The sequence below is a fragment of the Larimichthys crocea genome, chromosome VII, assembly GCF_000972845.2.
Source record: "Larimichthys crocea isolate SSNF chromosome VII, L_crocea_2.0, whole genome shotgun sequence".
Lineage (NCBI taxonomy): Eukaryota > Metazoa > Chordata > Actinopteri > Sciaenidae > Larimichthys > Larimichthys crocea.
Window position 1 is genome coordinate 22,529,407 of NC_040017.1, and position 13,833 is coordinate 22,543,239.

The 13,833-nt window shown below is 37.3% G+C and overlaps 1 protein-coding gene across 1 annotated transcript; it reads right to left on the reverse strand.

The window, feature by feature from the left end:
• Positions 1–7,254: 7,254 nt before the first annotated feature.
• On the reverse strand, positions 7,255–12,003 carry rwdd2b (RWD domain containing 2B). The gene is made up of 4 exons (XM_019259337.2): positions 11,525–12,003; positions 11,374–11,441; positions 10,049–10,417; positions 7,255–9,947 (listed from the first exon to the last, which is right to left on the reverse strand). Exons 1-4 carry the CDS (start codon positions 11,735–11,737, stop codon positions 9,695–9,697), a joined length of 903 nt encoding a protein of 300 aa, XP_019114882.2. The 5' UTR covers positions 11,738–12,003; the 3' UTR covers positions 7,255–9,694.
• Positions 12,004–13,833: the final 1,830 nt, after the last annotated feature.

Below are 13,833 nucleotides of genomic sequence, written 5' to 3' on the forward strand. Positions count from 1 at the left end.
ATAATGCTAAGAATTCATCATAATTTAGTAATTGGATATCGAGGAGGGGGGACACTCGTGTGCAATCGTAAATAGTGAGTTGGAAAATAATTTTTCTCTTTACCCTTGAAATGTGAGAACCATACCATGGGCAATGTAACAATCACAGCATGACCTCTGAAGAGGCCCTGTAAGACTTACTAAAGTGAAGAAACTGATCCCCACTGTACCCTGTAGGCAGGGTCCATATCAGTCCTCCAGCTCACAATAAGCTCTTATCGTAGCAGAACAGAAGTCTCTGACAAAATCCTTCAGGGACAATTTGATATCGTAAAAAAAACATGATTATTATTATATACTTAAACATACTATACTTTAACATCTTAAGTCTACAGCACAATTTTGATTTTGCAGTCTTGAACATTAATTCTTCAGCTAGTCTTTGTAGTTGAATTTTCTAGTATTTGCCTTTTTTCTAGTGTCAACATCAAGACTGTGGAAAGACAAGTTTAGTTGTTTTTTTTTACAGTAACTTGGACCAGACAGTTTCTTTTTCATCCCACAGTTCTGCTGTAGATTAGTGACAACTGGAGGAGCCTTAGCAAGACTGTGCATGAAAAGCCCTCCAACCCTGACACAAATAGTGGTCCTTCTTTGGGATTAACAGCAGAACGTTTTATGCAGAAATAACAGTAATTCCACTTGTTTTCACTATCCAAGCATGTAAATTGCCTTGTGTAATTCACTAGGCGATTTGCTGAGGAAGTAAAAGGATAAAAGGATTTCAAAGATGGAGTGGGATTTCAAATCAAATACAGTATGCAAAACAGGAATGATGAAGAAACATTTGTCCTCTGGATCATGTTTTTAATTATATATTTAATAGGTATTAGTGACACTGTGAAGTAACTCAAGGATTCTACCAAACCTTGAGTCAGTACTGTTTTTGCAGATAACAATAACCAAAATATTCCCAACTGGAAAAAAAAATCAATCTAACTGTTTTTTTTATATATATTTTATTTTATTAATATTGCATCATCTTTCATATTGCCTGCTAGGCAGAATAAATATTTTGGAAGAGTTTACTTGTAATCATTGCTCTGCTCTCCCAAAGATGAGGTGCAAAGAGCAGACAGTTGAAGATGAAATTCACAATTTTTTAATATCCTCCTTTTCATTTTCAGAACTTTTGTGTTTGGAGTTTATTTCATTGCCCACAGAAGCCCGGGGTTGCATTGCTCATGTAAATGCTTTTTGTCTTTGACTGACAGTTCATTCTAAATAGAGAACTGGGTTGAATAGTAATGGTATGTTTACAACCCTGCTGCTACCTGCTGAAAAAGGAGTTACTGCAGAAACAATCTCATAATAATGCAGAGTCTAGCATTGCAGATTCGCTGCTGGAACATCATCGATTTGTCAAAATACCTAGAAGTACTGATTAGCTAAATGTTTTCTCACTTTTATATATGTTCAAACAGCACATTTCCATGTAAAGGTAATGTAGGTAGAGCTCAGCCGCCACTTCTGGAGCCCCATTTTGACATATAGCTGCAATGTTCACGCCTCATCTGTATCGCTGCTGAATCAGTAGGATATTATCTTGAGATGTGTTTTGCCTAATCATATTTGATGAGATTAAACAGATCACTCACACTTCCACTTGTGACAGGGGCGAGTGGAAGTTAGAAGGAGTCAAATGATCTGGAACAAAGAACATGAGCTTGTGTATCCCCCTGGATGCATCACCATGCCATTAGTCTAGATGAATGTGTACAGTCAGATACAATTCCCTTGTTTGCTGCATGAGGGCTTCCACTTTGTGAGGGATCGGCTCCGCTGTTCGAAACAGGCCACATGCAGGACTGTGGATTGATGATTAAAACAGGGCTACCCACTGTATTTTAAACTCATTCATCCACACTGACTCACATTCTCTCTCGTGCATCTTTAAATAACCTGCCCGGGGATTGTCTGTCTGCCATTTGATTTATTCTATATTGTATTTTTAGATCTAATTAAAACAAACTTTTCTGTATTATTTGGCTGAATTTTGAATTGTGCAGACTCAAGAGAGTACATAAAGGGAAACCTTGTCTTGGATAGTCTTTTGGGAGAAAAAAACTAGTACCTGTGGCATAAGGTATGCAATAAATAGCGTGCCATCTGTTTGGCTTTGAACACTTGAGATTCTTCCAAGGAATTCACCAGAGACTTAATTAAAGTTGGAATCTTAGTGAGTGGGAGACTGATGTTACTCCAATAAAGTGACAGCTATAGGAAATCTTATCATTAGTTTAATAACACAGATTAATTTGTCTTTAACGTGAAAAGACAGTGCTGCACTTTTATTAAAGAGTTTATCCATAGAAATTGTCAGAAGATATCAATCTGATGCTTGTTTTGTGGCTGTTCAATCAGGTTTTGTAACCTTTTTAAAATGCTAGTTTTCATTTATTCTTGTGGGGCCTGCCATTTACAGCTAATGTGCATATCTAATGGAAACGCAGGAAATGATGTATGTTCACACAGGAAATATCATGTTGAATGTGGACGAGATGTGCTAGCGGCTGAATGGATAATTAGCCACTTAATGAGTGGATAACAAGCCACCATTTTTTGGGAAAGATGATGTGCCACTAGCTCATTATCAAAAGCAACAATGCCTGTACTGTTGGGAGAACTTGAAATGTCATGTCTCAGAAAACTGTAGTTAAAAGATTAATAACTGCTGGCATAAACTTGTGTGGTTGAAACCATAGCTGCTTTATTGCTGTAGTTGGAAGCATGTTTGTCATTTATTATTAAAGTGCTCCTGATTACATCACTGACAAGACAAGGGGATAATTGTCAGGTTTACATGTATTTGTCTGTGCATCTAAAGCCAAAAACTACATAATGTCCTAAATCCATTAGTATGTTCTCTGTATGTATCTCTGGACAAGACAACAGTGTATATAATTCAGGTATTTTTAAAAAAACAAAGCACTCCTCTGGATGCTTTCTATTTTTTCCACTTTAAATTGCAATGGCATGTGACGACATCAGGTTTTAATTGCCTGTGGTTTTAAATAGCAGCAACATATGCTACATATGCTTTAGCTCAACGCACTGCTGTTTGCATCGTTTTATCTATTGCATCAATAATCACATACATGTATGTATATTGTACATATAGACAGTGATTTGTCTTGCAAGTCAAGTTCACCTTGTGTTTATTGCTTTACAATTTCATGATGATTTAATTAAATGTATGTAAAATGATATATTAAATTAAATATGTTTAAGTCAGGATTTATTGAGTTGCGTTCATCACACAGTGAACTACGCTGTTCGAACTAGAAGGTAGTCACGTTGATCGCTAAAACAGTAAATATCAATTATTATATAATAAATATAATAAGAGATAATAAATATAATTTTATACATGGTTTAAACAGATTGCTGTATTTGATTACTGCTGTTAATTAAAAAACACATGTGGGTTGTTAAAGAATGTAGCTGTGCAAAAATACAGTATGGCTGATATTTTATCTTAGATTAAGAACATTATCACGTAGAAAATAAATACTAGACCCTAATATAAATAAAAGTTTGTCTTAAAGTATTTTAAAAAGTCACACTTTGGAATTGGAAGAGGTGACACAGCACATTGCAAGCATATAACAGAGCTTGTCTTGTAGGGTTTGTAGGGTTGGAGCTGTTAAAGAGCGCATACAAAAAGAAGGGACGGACCAGTGGGATTTCTAAGGCATGAATACTTCCAATGCAGCGTGCCAGTTGTCTTTATGATGCCAGTCAGTGTGATGGTGAGCCTCAGGGATTACTCCAGACAGACAGCTCAGCAAGACAACTGATTAAATAGTAGTGAGAAGAGAGAAAATGTTTAATTCAGCCATATTTAGTATTCAAGGGATGGACAGCCATACAAGAGTTCACCTTGAGGGGTCATCAGGAGAGAAAGTCCAGAATCCCAAAGAGCTGCTAGAGCAAGTTTCCACATAGCATTTGGAAACACAACTTGATTGTGTTTTTAATTGCTTTGATTGTTGAGTTTACTTTGGGTGAATTGAAAATAGTAATGCAGCACATAGTGAATTAAGAGACTGTCGTGCAGCTCTATAAACTTTGTGATGGATTCACGAGCAAATTCAAACTTCAAGTGATGGATATAAAGTAATATGTTCCTCAAACCTACAGTTCACTGCATTATTATTGCATTTCAGGTCAGTCATGTTTCATGCCATGTCTTTATATCGCAGAAATGAAGAGAAAAAATGTTCACCTTACATTCAAAGGTAATATTTTCTTCTAAAACTAATTGTCACATGTATTATCCTTTATACTCACAGTACAACAAATGCCCCCAAATAAGACATTAAGACAGATAAATGCTCACTCAGAAGGAGTCTGAACTGTGGATTATTTCTATTATATGCAACATTACATTCTGTTCATGTTGGGTACAGCACAATGTGGGATGAAGTCGCTGTGGTGTACATCTTTTTCAGTACTTTGAAGATTTCTAAGCATAAGTTTGGAAATTCTTCATCATAATACTCTCAAAACCTTCTGTTCAGTGTTTGCAGCTTCACGTAATTCAAAACAATACTATTTATATTAGCTTGGCTCCGTGAAAGACTGCCAGCTATAGAGAAATGATGAAATCCCTGTGTTGAAATACCTCACTGTGACGTTCAAAACTAATTCAATTATATGCATCACCAGTTCAATAGACCTACAGAATTGGGTTATTGTCTGAAATGATGAAAAAAAGAAAAATACCAGTAAACCATGTGTGAATGGAGTTTAATGTAAAAATGATTTTCACAAAGAGGTGCCAAAATGGGCTTCAGGAATTAGGGATATGATTTCTGCAGTCATTTGCCAAATTATTTACTCTGCAACAGCTTAGTATGCATCTTCAGATTGTGAGAACACTTAACTTTAAGTTATAAGCAATAGAAATGTGTAATAAATGGTTTTTAAAACACTATAATTTAGCTGTAAGCAGATATAAAGACATTTAGGTGTTTATTAAAGAACAGTATTTGTCAGCAATTCAGGACATATTTTATATTATTCTAACTGTATTTTACTATTTGTCATTCATTACCTGTTTATACAGCAGCCTCCTCTTGGGTGTCCAAAGGAGTTGTGATTTTTGGATATTAATAGACTCTTATATCTGCTCACTGCAACATTATATTTAGTTTTAAAATATTTATTAAATGTTTGTATACTGCTTATAAATGCTAAATAGTGAGACAATAGACAACTATAGTATCCGTGTGGTGCTGGGGGAAGGCAAACAGTTAAAAAAACAGCACAGTGGAAACTTTTTCTTAAGTCGAGCTGCTGTTAGTCATAAAAAAGCACCGTGCATCATGCACCGCTCAAGAGGGATAAATATTCCAAAAATGTACTGTATAATTTTTTATATACTGTATAGGTGGCTCATTAAATCAAGGCTACATGTTTGGGTTTTGATAAATAGCTCATTGCATCAAACATGGGGTGTGAATACGTCTGTGGAAAGTCAATATGGATGATGAGTTTCATGATGAGAACCAGGAGATCCCAGAAATGCTGTCTGCTGCGTGTAAAACCCAATATCACACCATCAGTCAACAGTAAAGATAAAAATATGCAGGTCTCATCAACAATACCTAAAAGGCCATTTAGACATGGTCCCATTCCCTGCTCTCATTTCATGTAAAAATATTAATATGTCACACAGCAATGAAACGCTGTGAGGCAGGTAAGTGGAAGGAAATTAACATCACCATTGCCCCAACCTTCACCACCTGCACCACCTTGTCTCTGCAGTTTTGTGATAATGATGTTAGAGTCACAGAGACCCCCTGATCAGGGAAAACAGGAAAGCACCCCAGAGATTTCCAGATACTCTGAGCATAACCTTGATCTGCTGAGCCATCTCATTGACACAGAGCCTAAACCACAATAATCATCATACAGTAAATAGCCTCTCTATACATCTACAAAACAAGTAGCTATACAACACTGTCTGTGAGTTTAAAGACAAGTGACATTTCTCCATTGTTTTGGTTCTGTACTCCAGAAATGAAAGGAAATAATAATTCCTTAGAGTCACTTCAAGACTGTCGACATCAATTTTGAGGTAGCTCACCTCCACTGTAAAACACTGTAGGATGTCCTGACTTTTAAAGCACAGTTCCTCAATTTTAAGGCAATTGCTGAAGGACAATGATCCAAACATCTGAACATTTCTTTTTTAAACGCCAAGTCCCAGAAATATGCAAGAAGGGAAGATGACTGCAGTATAAGCCTGTCAGAGCATCACCAGGGAAGATGTCTGCTGATCTCTGTGGGTCACACACACTTCAGAAAGAATTTGCAACCAAGTATGAAAATCTGATTTAAAAAGTTTATTTTTGTTGCCTTGTAGCTATTGGTCCTTGACAATTCATCTGATGTAGATGTAAACACCATCAAATTAAAAACTGTCATTGTCGCTTCAGCCTTAGTCACGTGTTTGAGTTCAGAGACAACAGAAAAGAGAGAGAGGGAACAAATCTGCTACGTTTCTACCTGTTATAGTCCATAAAAAGTTCCACTGTTTATCTATCAGTAAGTAAGTGAAGATCAGGTCAGTTACAATAACAAAGTAGATAATACACTTCACTTGACCTGTTATGGTGGTATTGACCTGTATTGGCCAGAGGTAGTGTTAATGGCTTGCAGTACAGCTGTATCTGCATTACAGGTCAATAACACTGCTCCATCTTTCAGTATAGTACTACTACTACTTGAAACAACATGTTTACTGTGTTTGCATGTGGCAGATATCAGTAATGAACCTCAGATGGAAGGAGCAAGTGGCTATGACAAAAGTATGTTGCCATTTTCCTCTTAACTATTCATAGTCATATCTCTTTTTTTTTTAGCGGTGTTAAAATCATATGCTGCAATATCACAAGGGCTACGCATCAGTTCACATGCCCAAGGAATGAAAGAAGAGGGCATTCACAGCAACAGTAAGTGCAAGTGCGCTAAAAGGTTTTCCAGTGAATCACAAAATATTCCTCAACAGATTTCTTTTGAATTAGCACTTTGGCATTTTTAAATATATTTTGTCAAGGACATGCAGGCTGCTGCTGCTGTGTATGTTCTACTGTGTTATAGTTATGGCAGTGAAGGACCGATGAGACTCACCAACAAGAAAGAAAAAAAAAATCAATATAGCATTTTCAAAGTCATCTGTGCATGGAATGAAACAAATTAAAGGTGTGGAGTAAAAATAAATCCTTTATTGAAAGAACCTTTACAACTGATTTCTTATAAAAGTTGTAAATTCATAGTCCATTGCTCATTGCTTCATCAAATATATTATGAAATGAGGTCAACCATTATATTAAATTAGGCCAAATAGAAAAATAGACATTTATGTCAGTTCATTTGATGACATATCAACTGATGTCCAGCTATTTCAAACTCTACACGGATGAGACTAGAGAACAGTATTATAGCAGAAAGACTGACTGACTAAGAACTTTTCCCCCTTTTTATTCTAGTAATGCATGTATACAAATATTGACTAAATGATTTGATTAAGTTGTGTGTTAAGGTTATAAACCTTTATTGCTTGTGTTTGATGTATCGTTGTTTAATCTTGTAATATTTCAGGAATTCCTTGAAATATTAATTGCAGCCCTTCTTCAGCGATTAATCTGTCCACAGCTGAGAGTCTGATGCTGTTTGGTGGATGTGTTGTTTTGTTAGAGGAAAACATAAAATAAAGCAAGGTTAAAGTTTCATCAATCCTGTTTACTTACAGGGGGGGACTGTTTAGTTATAGCCATATATAGTACTGAAGGCACCAACAGATTCATTCAGCTTCTACTTACTGTAGAAATGCTGACTGAAAAAAGGGATACAAGACCCAGAAACCCAGGATGAGTGGATGGAAGAGGTTGCTCATCCTAATTTAGTATCAAGTCCTGCTGGAGTTGTGGATGCACCTGGGAGTCCGACTCCCTTCGATAAACAAACAGACAGAAGACCCCTCTGATGAGTCTTCTGAAGAGGCAAGTTAGAAGTCTGACTGGAGTGAGTATCCACTCTCTGAGGGCAAAGCAAGAACCGGTAAAATCAGGAGGAGCAGAAAAAAACAAACAAACCAATCCAACCGAACCAAAAACAGATCCCCAGCATCAGGACCACCAGCTGACAAAAGAGAGACTGGGACTCATATCAGGATGAGCAACTCCTCCTCATACTGATCCCCATCTCTGGATCTGTTCATCAGTTAGGAATTCTGGGGTACGTCGACAAAATTATTTTTAAAAAGATGCACACATTGTCTCATTTGTGCATCTTTTTAAAAATGTTTTGTCTGTACTGTTGGCTCGAGGTTTTACAAAGAAATGCATTGCTGTTGTTAGTGTCTTGCTGCTGTGAAATGTACAAAGGTCACAGATGTTTTACCTCATAAAATGATTACAACATTTTAATCTGCTTGATTATTGAATGATTCATGAAAGTAAAATATGAAAACACTATACTCAAATCTGATCCAAACAACACCTGAGCTTGTTTTTGGCCATTTATTAAGGTCATTATTATACTATTACTTAATTTGTCTTACATTAATACAGCTATTTGCAATCCAGGTTACGTATTATATTAAAAAAAACATGTTAACATCGAGAAATAGTTTTATTTATTATTAACTATTTATTAGAAAAAGTTTTATTTTCCAACTTTGATTATATAATGCTGCCATCTGCTGGCCAGTGTATACCAACTTTGCAGGTAATTTCACCCAAATGCCTGTGACTACTGAACATTTGTCTTTGACTGTGTGTCCTTGTGATTTCTGTTCATCATATAACTATGTGCTATGTGGATTTTAAATGTTATTTAAATAGCATGAAATGATAATGGGCTTTCAAAGACACACTATATGGGTGCTTACTGTATGTAAAGAGTGCACTTTGCTGATAAATCACCTTTCCACAATAGCACATATTTGTAATGATCTCATTTACACCTCACCCTGGAGGAACAAAACCCACTTAACAATCTATATGAATTTTCTTTTTTAATTTCCATCTCTGTCCTGGGAGGGGGCAGGATATCCAAAATTTGATTAATGTCCAATAACTGCATGTTTTAATTGCCAGAGTGTAATCCACAATTATGCACGATTTATCTAAGAACTAATCATCAATTGGAGAGAGACTTTTCACAGTTCTATAATTCATAAGAGGAAGATCAACAGATTTCATAAACAGATATCTAGCATATTGTTGACTATGTTGTGCAATTATTAATGTGGTATCAGGCCTGAAAATAATAGCCTGTAATAGCCTGGTAGTGATACACAGCGGTGCCATTTGAGAAAAGAAACACCTAGGGCAAGGTGTGATCTGCAGGAGTATTAAAATTGCAAAATATAACCGAGGTCCATGAATAAAAACTCTGAGAAATATATCGTTTTAATGTTTCTTTTTGAAATATATGCCTATTAGCTCAATATTCTGTGTCTCAAATTGCATAAATGTTTTCTACCTTGTATCCCAATGATGTCCCAAGTGTGTTTGTGAGACAAAAACAAAACAAAACACACGCACAATATTGAATGCATTTCCTTTTAGGTTAACACTTATTTTCAGGAGAAGCGACTTCAATGACAAAGCACCAGTAAAATGCCCATGTCTGACCACTACTACCTGCCCTCAATGCCAAAATATATCTGAAAGACATCACAACAGCCTTTCTCATTTAAAAACTGGTAGAGCTGCCCAAGGTCCATGTGATTACCTCTGTTCCCATGGGGGTCAAACATTGCCTCTTCAAAGCCTGTGAATTTGCGCAGAGAGTCTACACTTTCAATAGGCCCGCTGTCCTCGCCCTGACGATCAAGGGGAATATCCTCTCTATGTCGAATCATGATCTTCTTCCATGTCAGAACCTTCACTCTGTGAAATAAGAAAAAAAGTTTGGGAATATAATAAAGCTGGCACCTCAGCAGGCTTCTGGCTGTGACATCAGCTGCTAAAAATAACAACACTCAAGATACCTGGACCAGAACTCCTCACAGGCAGATTGAGGACCTTCCACGCACACAATACCAGGCTTCCCAGGCATGCTAAATCCTGACAGACCCAGCTCCTTGGACCACTCCAAGATGTTCTTCCTCTTTATCTTGTTGTAGATGTGGTGGCTATAAATCCACAGTCGGCTGAACACTTCCTGTGGCCGTGGAGAGGCAGACTCTTTCTTAGGAGCCGGTGCTGTTAATAAGCTCTCATTAATGAAGAGCCGGAGGTTGTCTTTCACCCAGTCCACAGCGGAGAGCACACACACTTCACCCTGACAGTTTTCCATGAGATATGCATTGAGATCTGTGTGAAGCTGTGTCTGCTGGGCCCTGCTGAGGCCGGAACACCTAGGGCATAAATAAAACATGCTTTAAGAGGGATTGAGAGAAGATTCAGGGCATTTGGACTGAGAAGTTTCAGTTCTTACAAGCAAAAACTTCTAGAAGAAAACTTATTTGCTACGACATATAGGGCAATATAGCCATAACAGACCTTAGAGGGGCTGATAGGCTTACTAATCAATATGAATGACTATACCCAATACAATATTTTCTGAAAGCAAATTGCAAGGTGTGTTTTTTTTTTTTACTGCTGTTGCTGCACTATTTTGCATTGTGATATCTCACTCCTATATCTCTATGCAAAATTGCCTCGTCTTAATTATTAAAATTAGATTCTATGGTTTGTGTCCACTTAAATAAATAAAGCGGACGGGAGGATGAAGTGTAAAATATATCTTCCCACACAAGCTGCGAAGCCTGCTATTTAACCAATTCAAATTTCTTAACTCCCAACAAGGCCGTAACAGTAGAAAATAGGCTCTTAATTTCCGTCACAGTCACAGTATTTGTTTAATTAGTCTGTTGCTAATCTATGTTATTTTCAATCATTTCATTCCCACATTAGACCACACTAATTAAACTGTTTTGCTTGGCTTTTCGTGGCTATTTGCAGTTTCGGGCTGCTGCTGGTTCCTGCTGCAGGATTTTATGGAATGAAAAAAAAAAAAAACTCTTCCCAGCAGAAACATTGAAATGTGTGTGCCTTGAGTTATTAATGTCTGCATCATTTATGAAAAATGTTAACAGTACTGTAAACTGTCAAACTTATGCTTATTCGGAAAATCATGCACAAACAACACAGATGACTCAGGGCATTTACGCATCATTAAATTATATAGATAATGATATAAATGAATAAATTCAAAATGATCAAATATATATGCACCGCTTACTATTATTATAAACAATGTCATATAGTTATATAAGTGCATGTAAAGAGGTCATCTGTGACAGTGGTTTACCTGACTGTTACCTCTGGTAACACACTTGGATATTCGGATGGATACGCACAGGACAGGATGACATCCGTCTGAATGGGACAACAGAAATATTGTTTCAGGACATGTTTTGAGTCATAACAATAACACACTGTGACACAAATATTCGTTATACCCTCTCCATGCTCGCAGTGTCCAGCTTCTGTTTGAGGAGAAACTGAGGTCTGCACGCTGGAGGGCTGTCTGCTGGATCTGAACACTCCACATAGTCCCTGAGCTCAGCCAGTGCCAGCTGGTCTGTCATCTCCAGCTCCTCCTGGGTGGGAAACATGCTGATCAGCAGCTCTATCTCTGCAAGCTGAGACTCTGCCCACTCCAAGTAAGACATGCTGATGATCTGCAATAACTGTTACACTGCATATAAACATGCACTGTTTTAAACAAGCTGCGGTATTTAACGTCACGCCTTGTGCCATTACTCACAACTCGGCCTACACATGTTGTCTGTTTATCATCGTCTACAATTTAGTATGTTAAACAGCTGAAAACAACACGTAGGCTTGTCTGACACCTAAACGTGTGCTTCTTCTTCTTCTTCTTTGAGCTTGCATCCTTTTAGTTGCACTACTGCCTCCCTCTGGCATTACTCAGCCACTATTTCCTTTCCTTTGCAACCTTGTAACTGGCCCGTTTGCTTTCAATACCATAAATTACGGTGGCCCTGAAGTGCAAAACACAACAGCAAATTCAAAAACACAATAGTAAATCATAAAACACAATAGCAAATGTAAAAACACAATAGCAAATCAAAAAACACAATAGCAAATCAAAAAACACAATAGCAAATTCAAAAACACAATAGCAAATCAAAAAACACAACAGCAAATTCAAAAACACAATAGCAAATCATAAAACACAATAGCAAATGTAAAAACACAATAGCAAATCAAAAAACACAACAGCAAATTCAAAACGGAAAAGGTAGGTACCCTCGGGCGACATGAATCGTCGCTGATTGGACTCCTGGTCCGTCCTTTGAACTGGAAGGACATGGTTTAGATGTTTTCAAAATATGATCACTGTTAACTTTCTGAATTTGCTGTTCTGTTTTTTGATTTGCTGTTGTGTTTTGCACTTCAGGGCCACCGTAATAAATATCTATTTGCCCCCCACACTTAGTATCTTGGACCCTGGTGTCCTCTCGTCCTTATCTATCTATCTATCTATCTATCTATCTATCTATCTATCTATCTATCTATCTATCTATCTATCTATCTATCTATCTATCTATCTATCTATCTTCTTCCCTAACCTGTCCACTTTTTCATTTCCTGGGATTCCTGTGTGTGCTGGTACCCACATGAATATTATATCTTAAACTATACCTTGAATTATTAAACAGTATTTCAGACACTATAGGTCTTGATGGGCTCTGGCTGATCCTGGTTTAATAGTTGATAGTGCTGACGCTGAGTGACTACAGATGATTATTTTATTCGCTATCACAACAGCGTTGTACGTCAAAACAAACAGACACAAGAAGAGTTTCTTCCCACAGGCCATCACTCTGTTGAACAGTTAACAGCAGACACGCACTGTCAGAAACTGTCTCTGTGCAATAACCCTCTGTCTAAACAGCCACTGCACCTGTCAGCTGCTTGTTCTCTGCCCAAATGCAGTTTTGTTATTTAAGATATCTAAATATCATCACTTATACTCTGTGTGCATACTGTCATATCCATCTACCCTATGTACATCACATTTCTTTTAGCACCTTTTGCATTCTGTACCATTGTCTTACTGTCTGCGAGTGTAAAACTGATCCTGATTCTGATCGTCCACCCACATGTAAGGCTAACTTTACTGCATACACACTCAAATAATCTGATGTTTTTCTAAGTACCCCAGTCTGCCCCTGTTTCCTCTGTTAGTAGTGGATCCTCAAGATGGATTTACTCAATGTAATTCCTTTCTTTATAACTGTAACACTCCCGTGCTTAATACTCGGTGTCTCCATAGCCACACAAGCATCTTGCAGCATTAAGTCTGGTCTCACAGACCACATCACAGTTTAACAAAATTCAGTTTAATGGACTTTTATTTGTCCTGCAACGTCCTGACCTGCCCACCTAATGCTTGTATTTTTATTTCTCCTAGCAAGTGTGACTTTCATTTATCCGGGCAGTAAATGTTTTCTACTGAAGCTCAGAAGCATTTCACCTGCCTCAACCTGAAGAGCACACCTTTGTGCCAATTTCACTGTCCCTAAGCAAACTTTCAAAGCATGAGCCTGAATTAGCATCCAGGTCTGACAGCTCAGATTTATATTAGATTACCATGAGATGGCAATATTATCTCTATGTTGCTCTGTTGTAGATTAGGGAGAAGACAAGTATAGGAGAGACTGATAGTAAAGAGTGAAGGAGAGAAGAGGAAAAGAGCAGGAGAAGAGTGTGGAAAGACAGAAATAAGGAAGTAAACAAC

Coding starts and splice junctions, on each gene's coding strand:
- rwdd2b (XM_019259337.2), bottom strand. CDS start 11,737: ATGTCTTACTTGGAGTGGGCAGAGTCTCAGCTTGCAGAGATAGAGCTG. Junction 11,442..11,524: donor ACACTGCGAGCATGGAGAGG/GTATAACGAATA, acceptor TGTCCCATTCAG/ACGGATGTCATCCTGTCCTG. Junction 9,948..10,048: donor TGTGAGGAGTTCTGGTCCAG/GTATCTTGAGTG, acceptor CTTATTTCACAG/AGTGAAGGTTCTGACATGGA.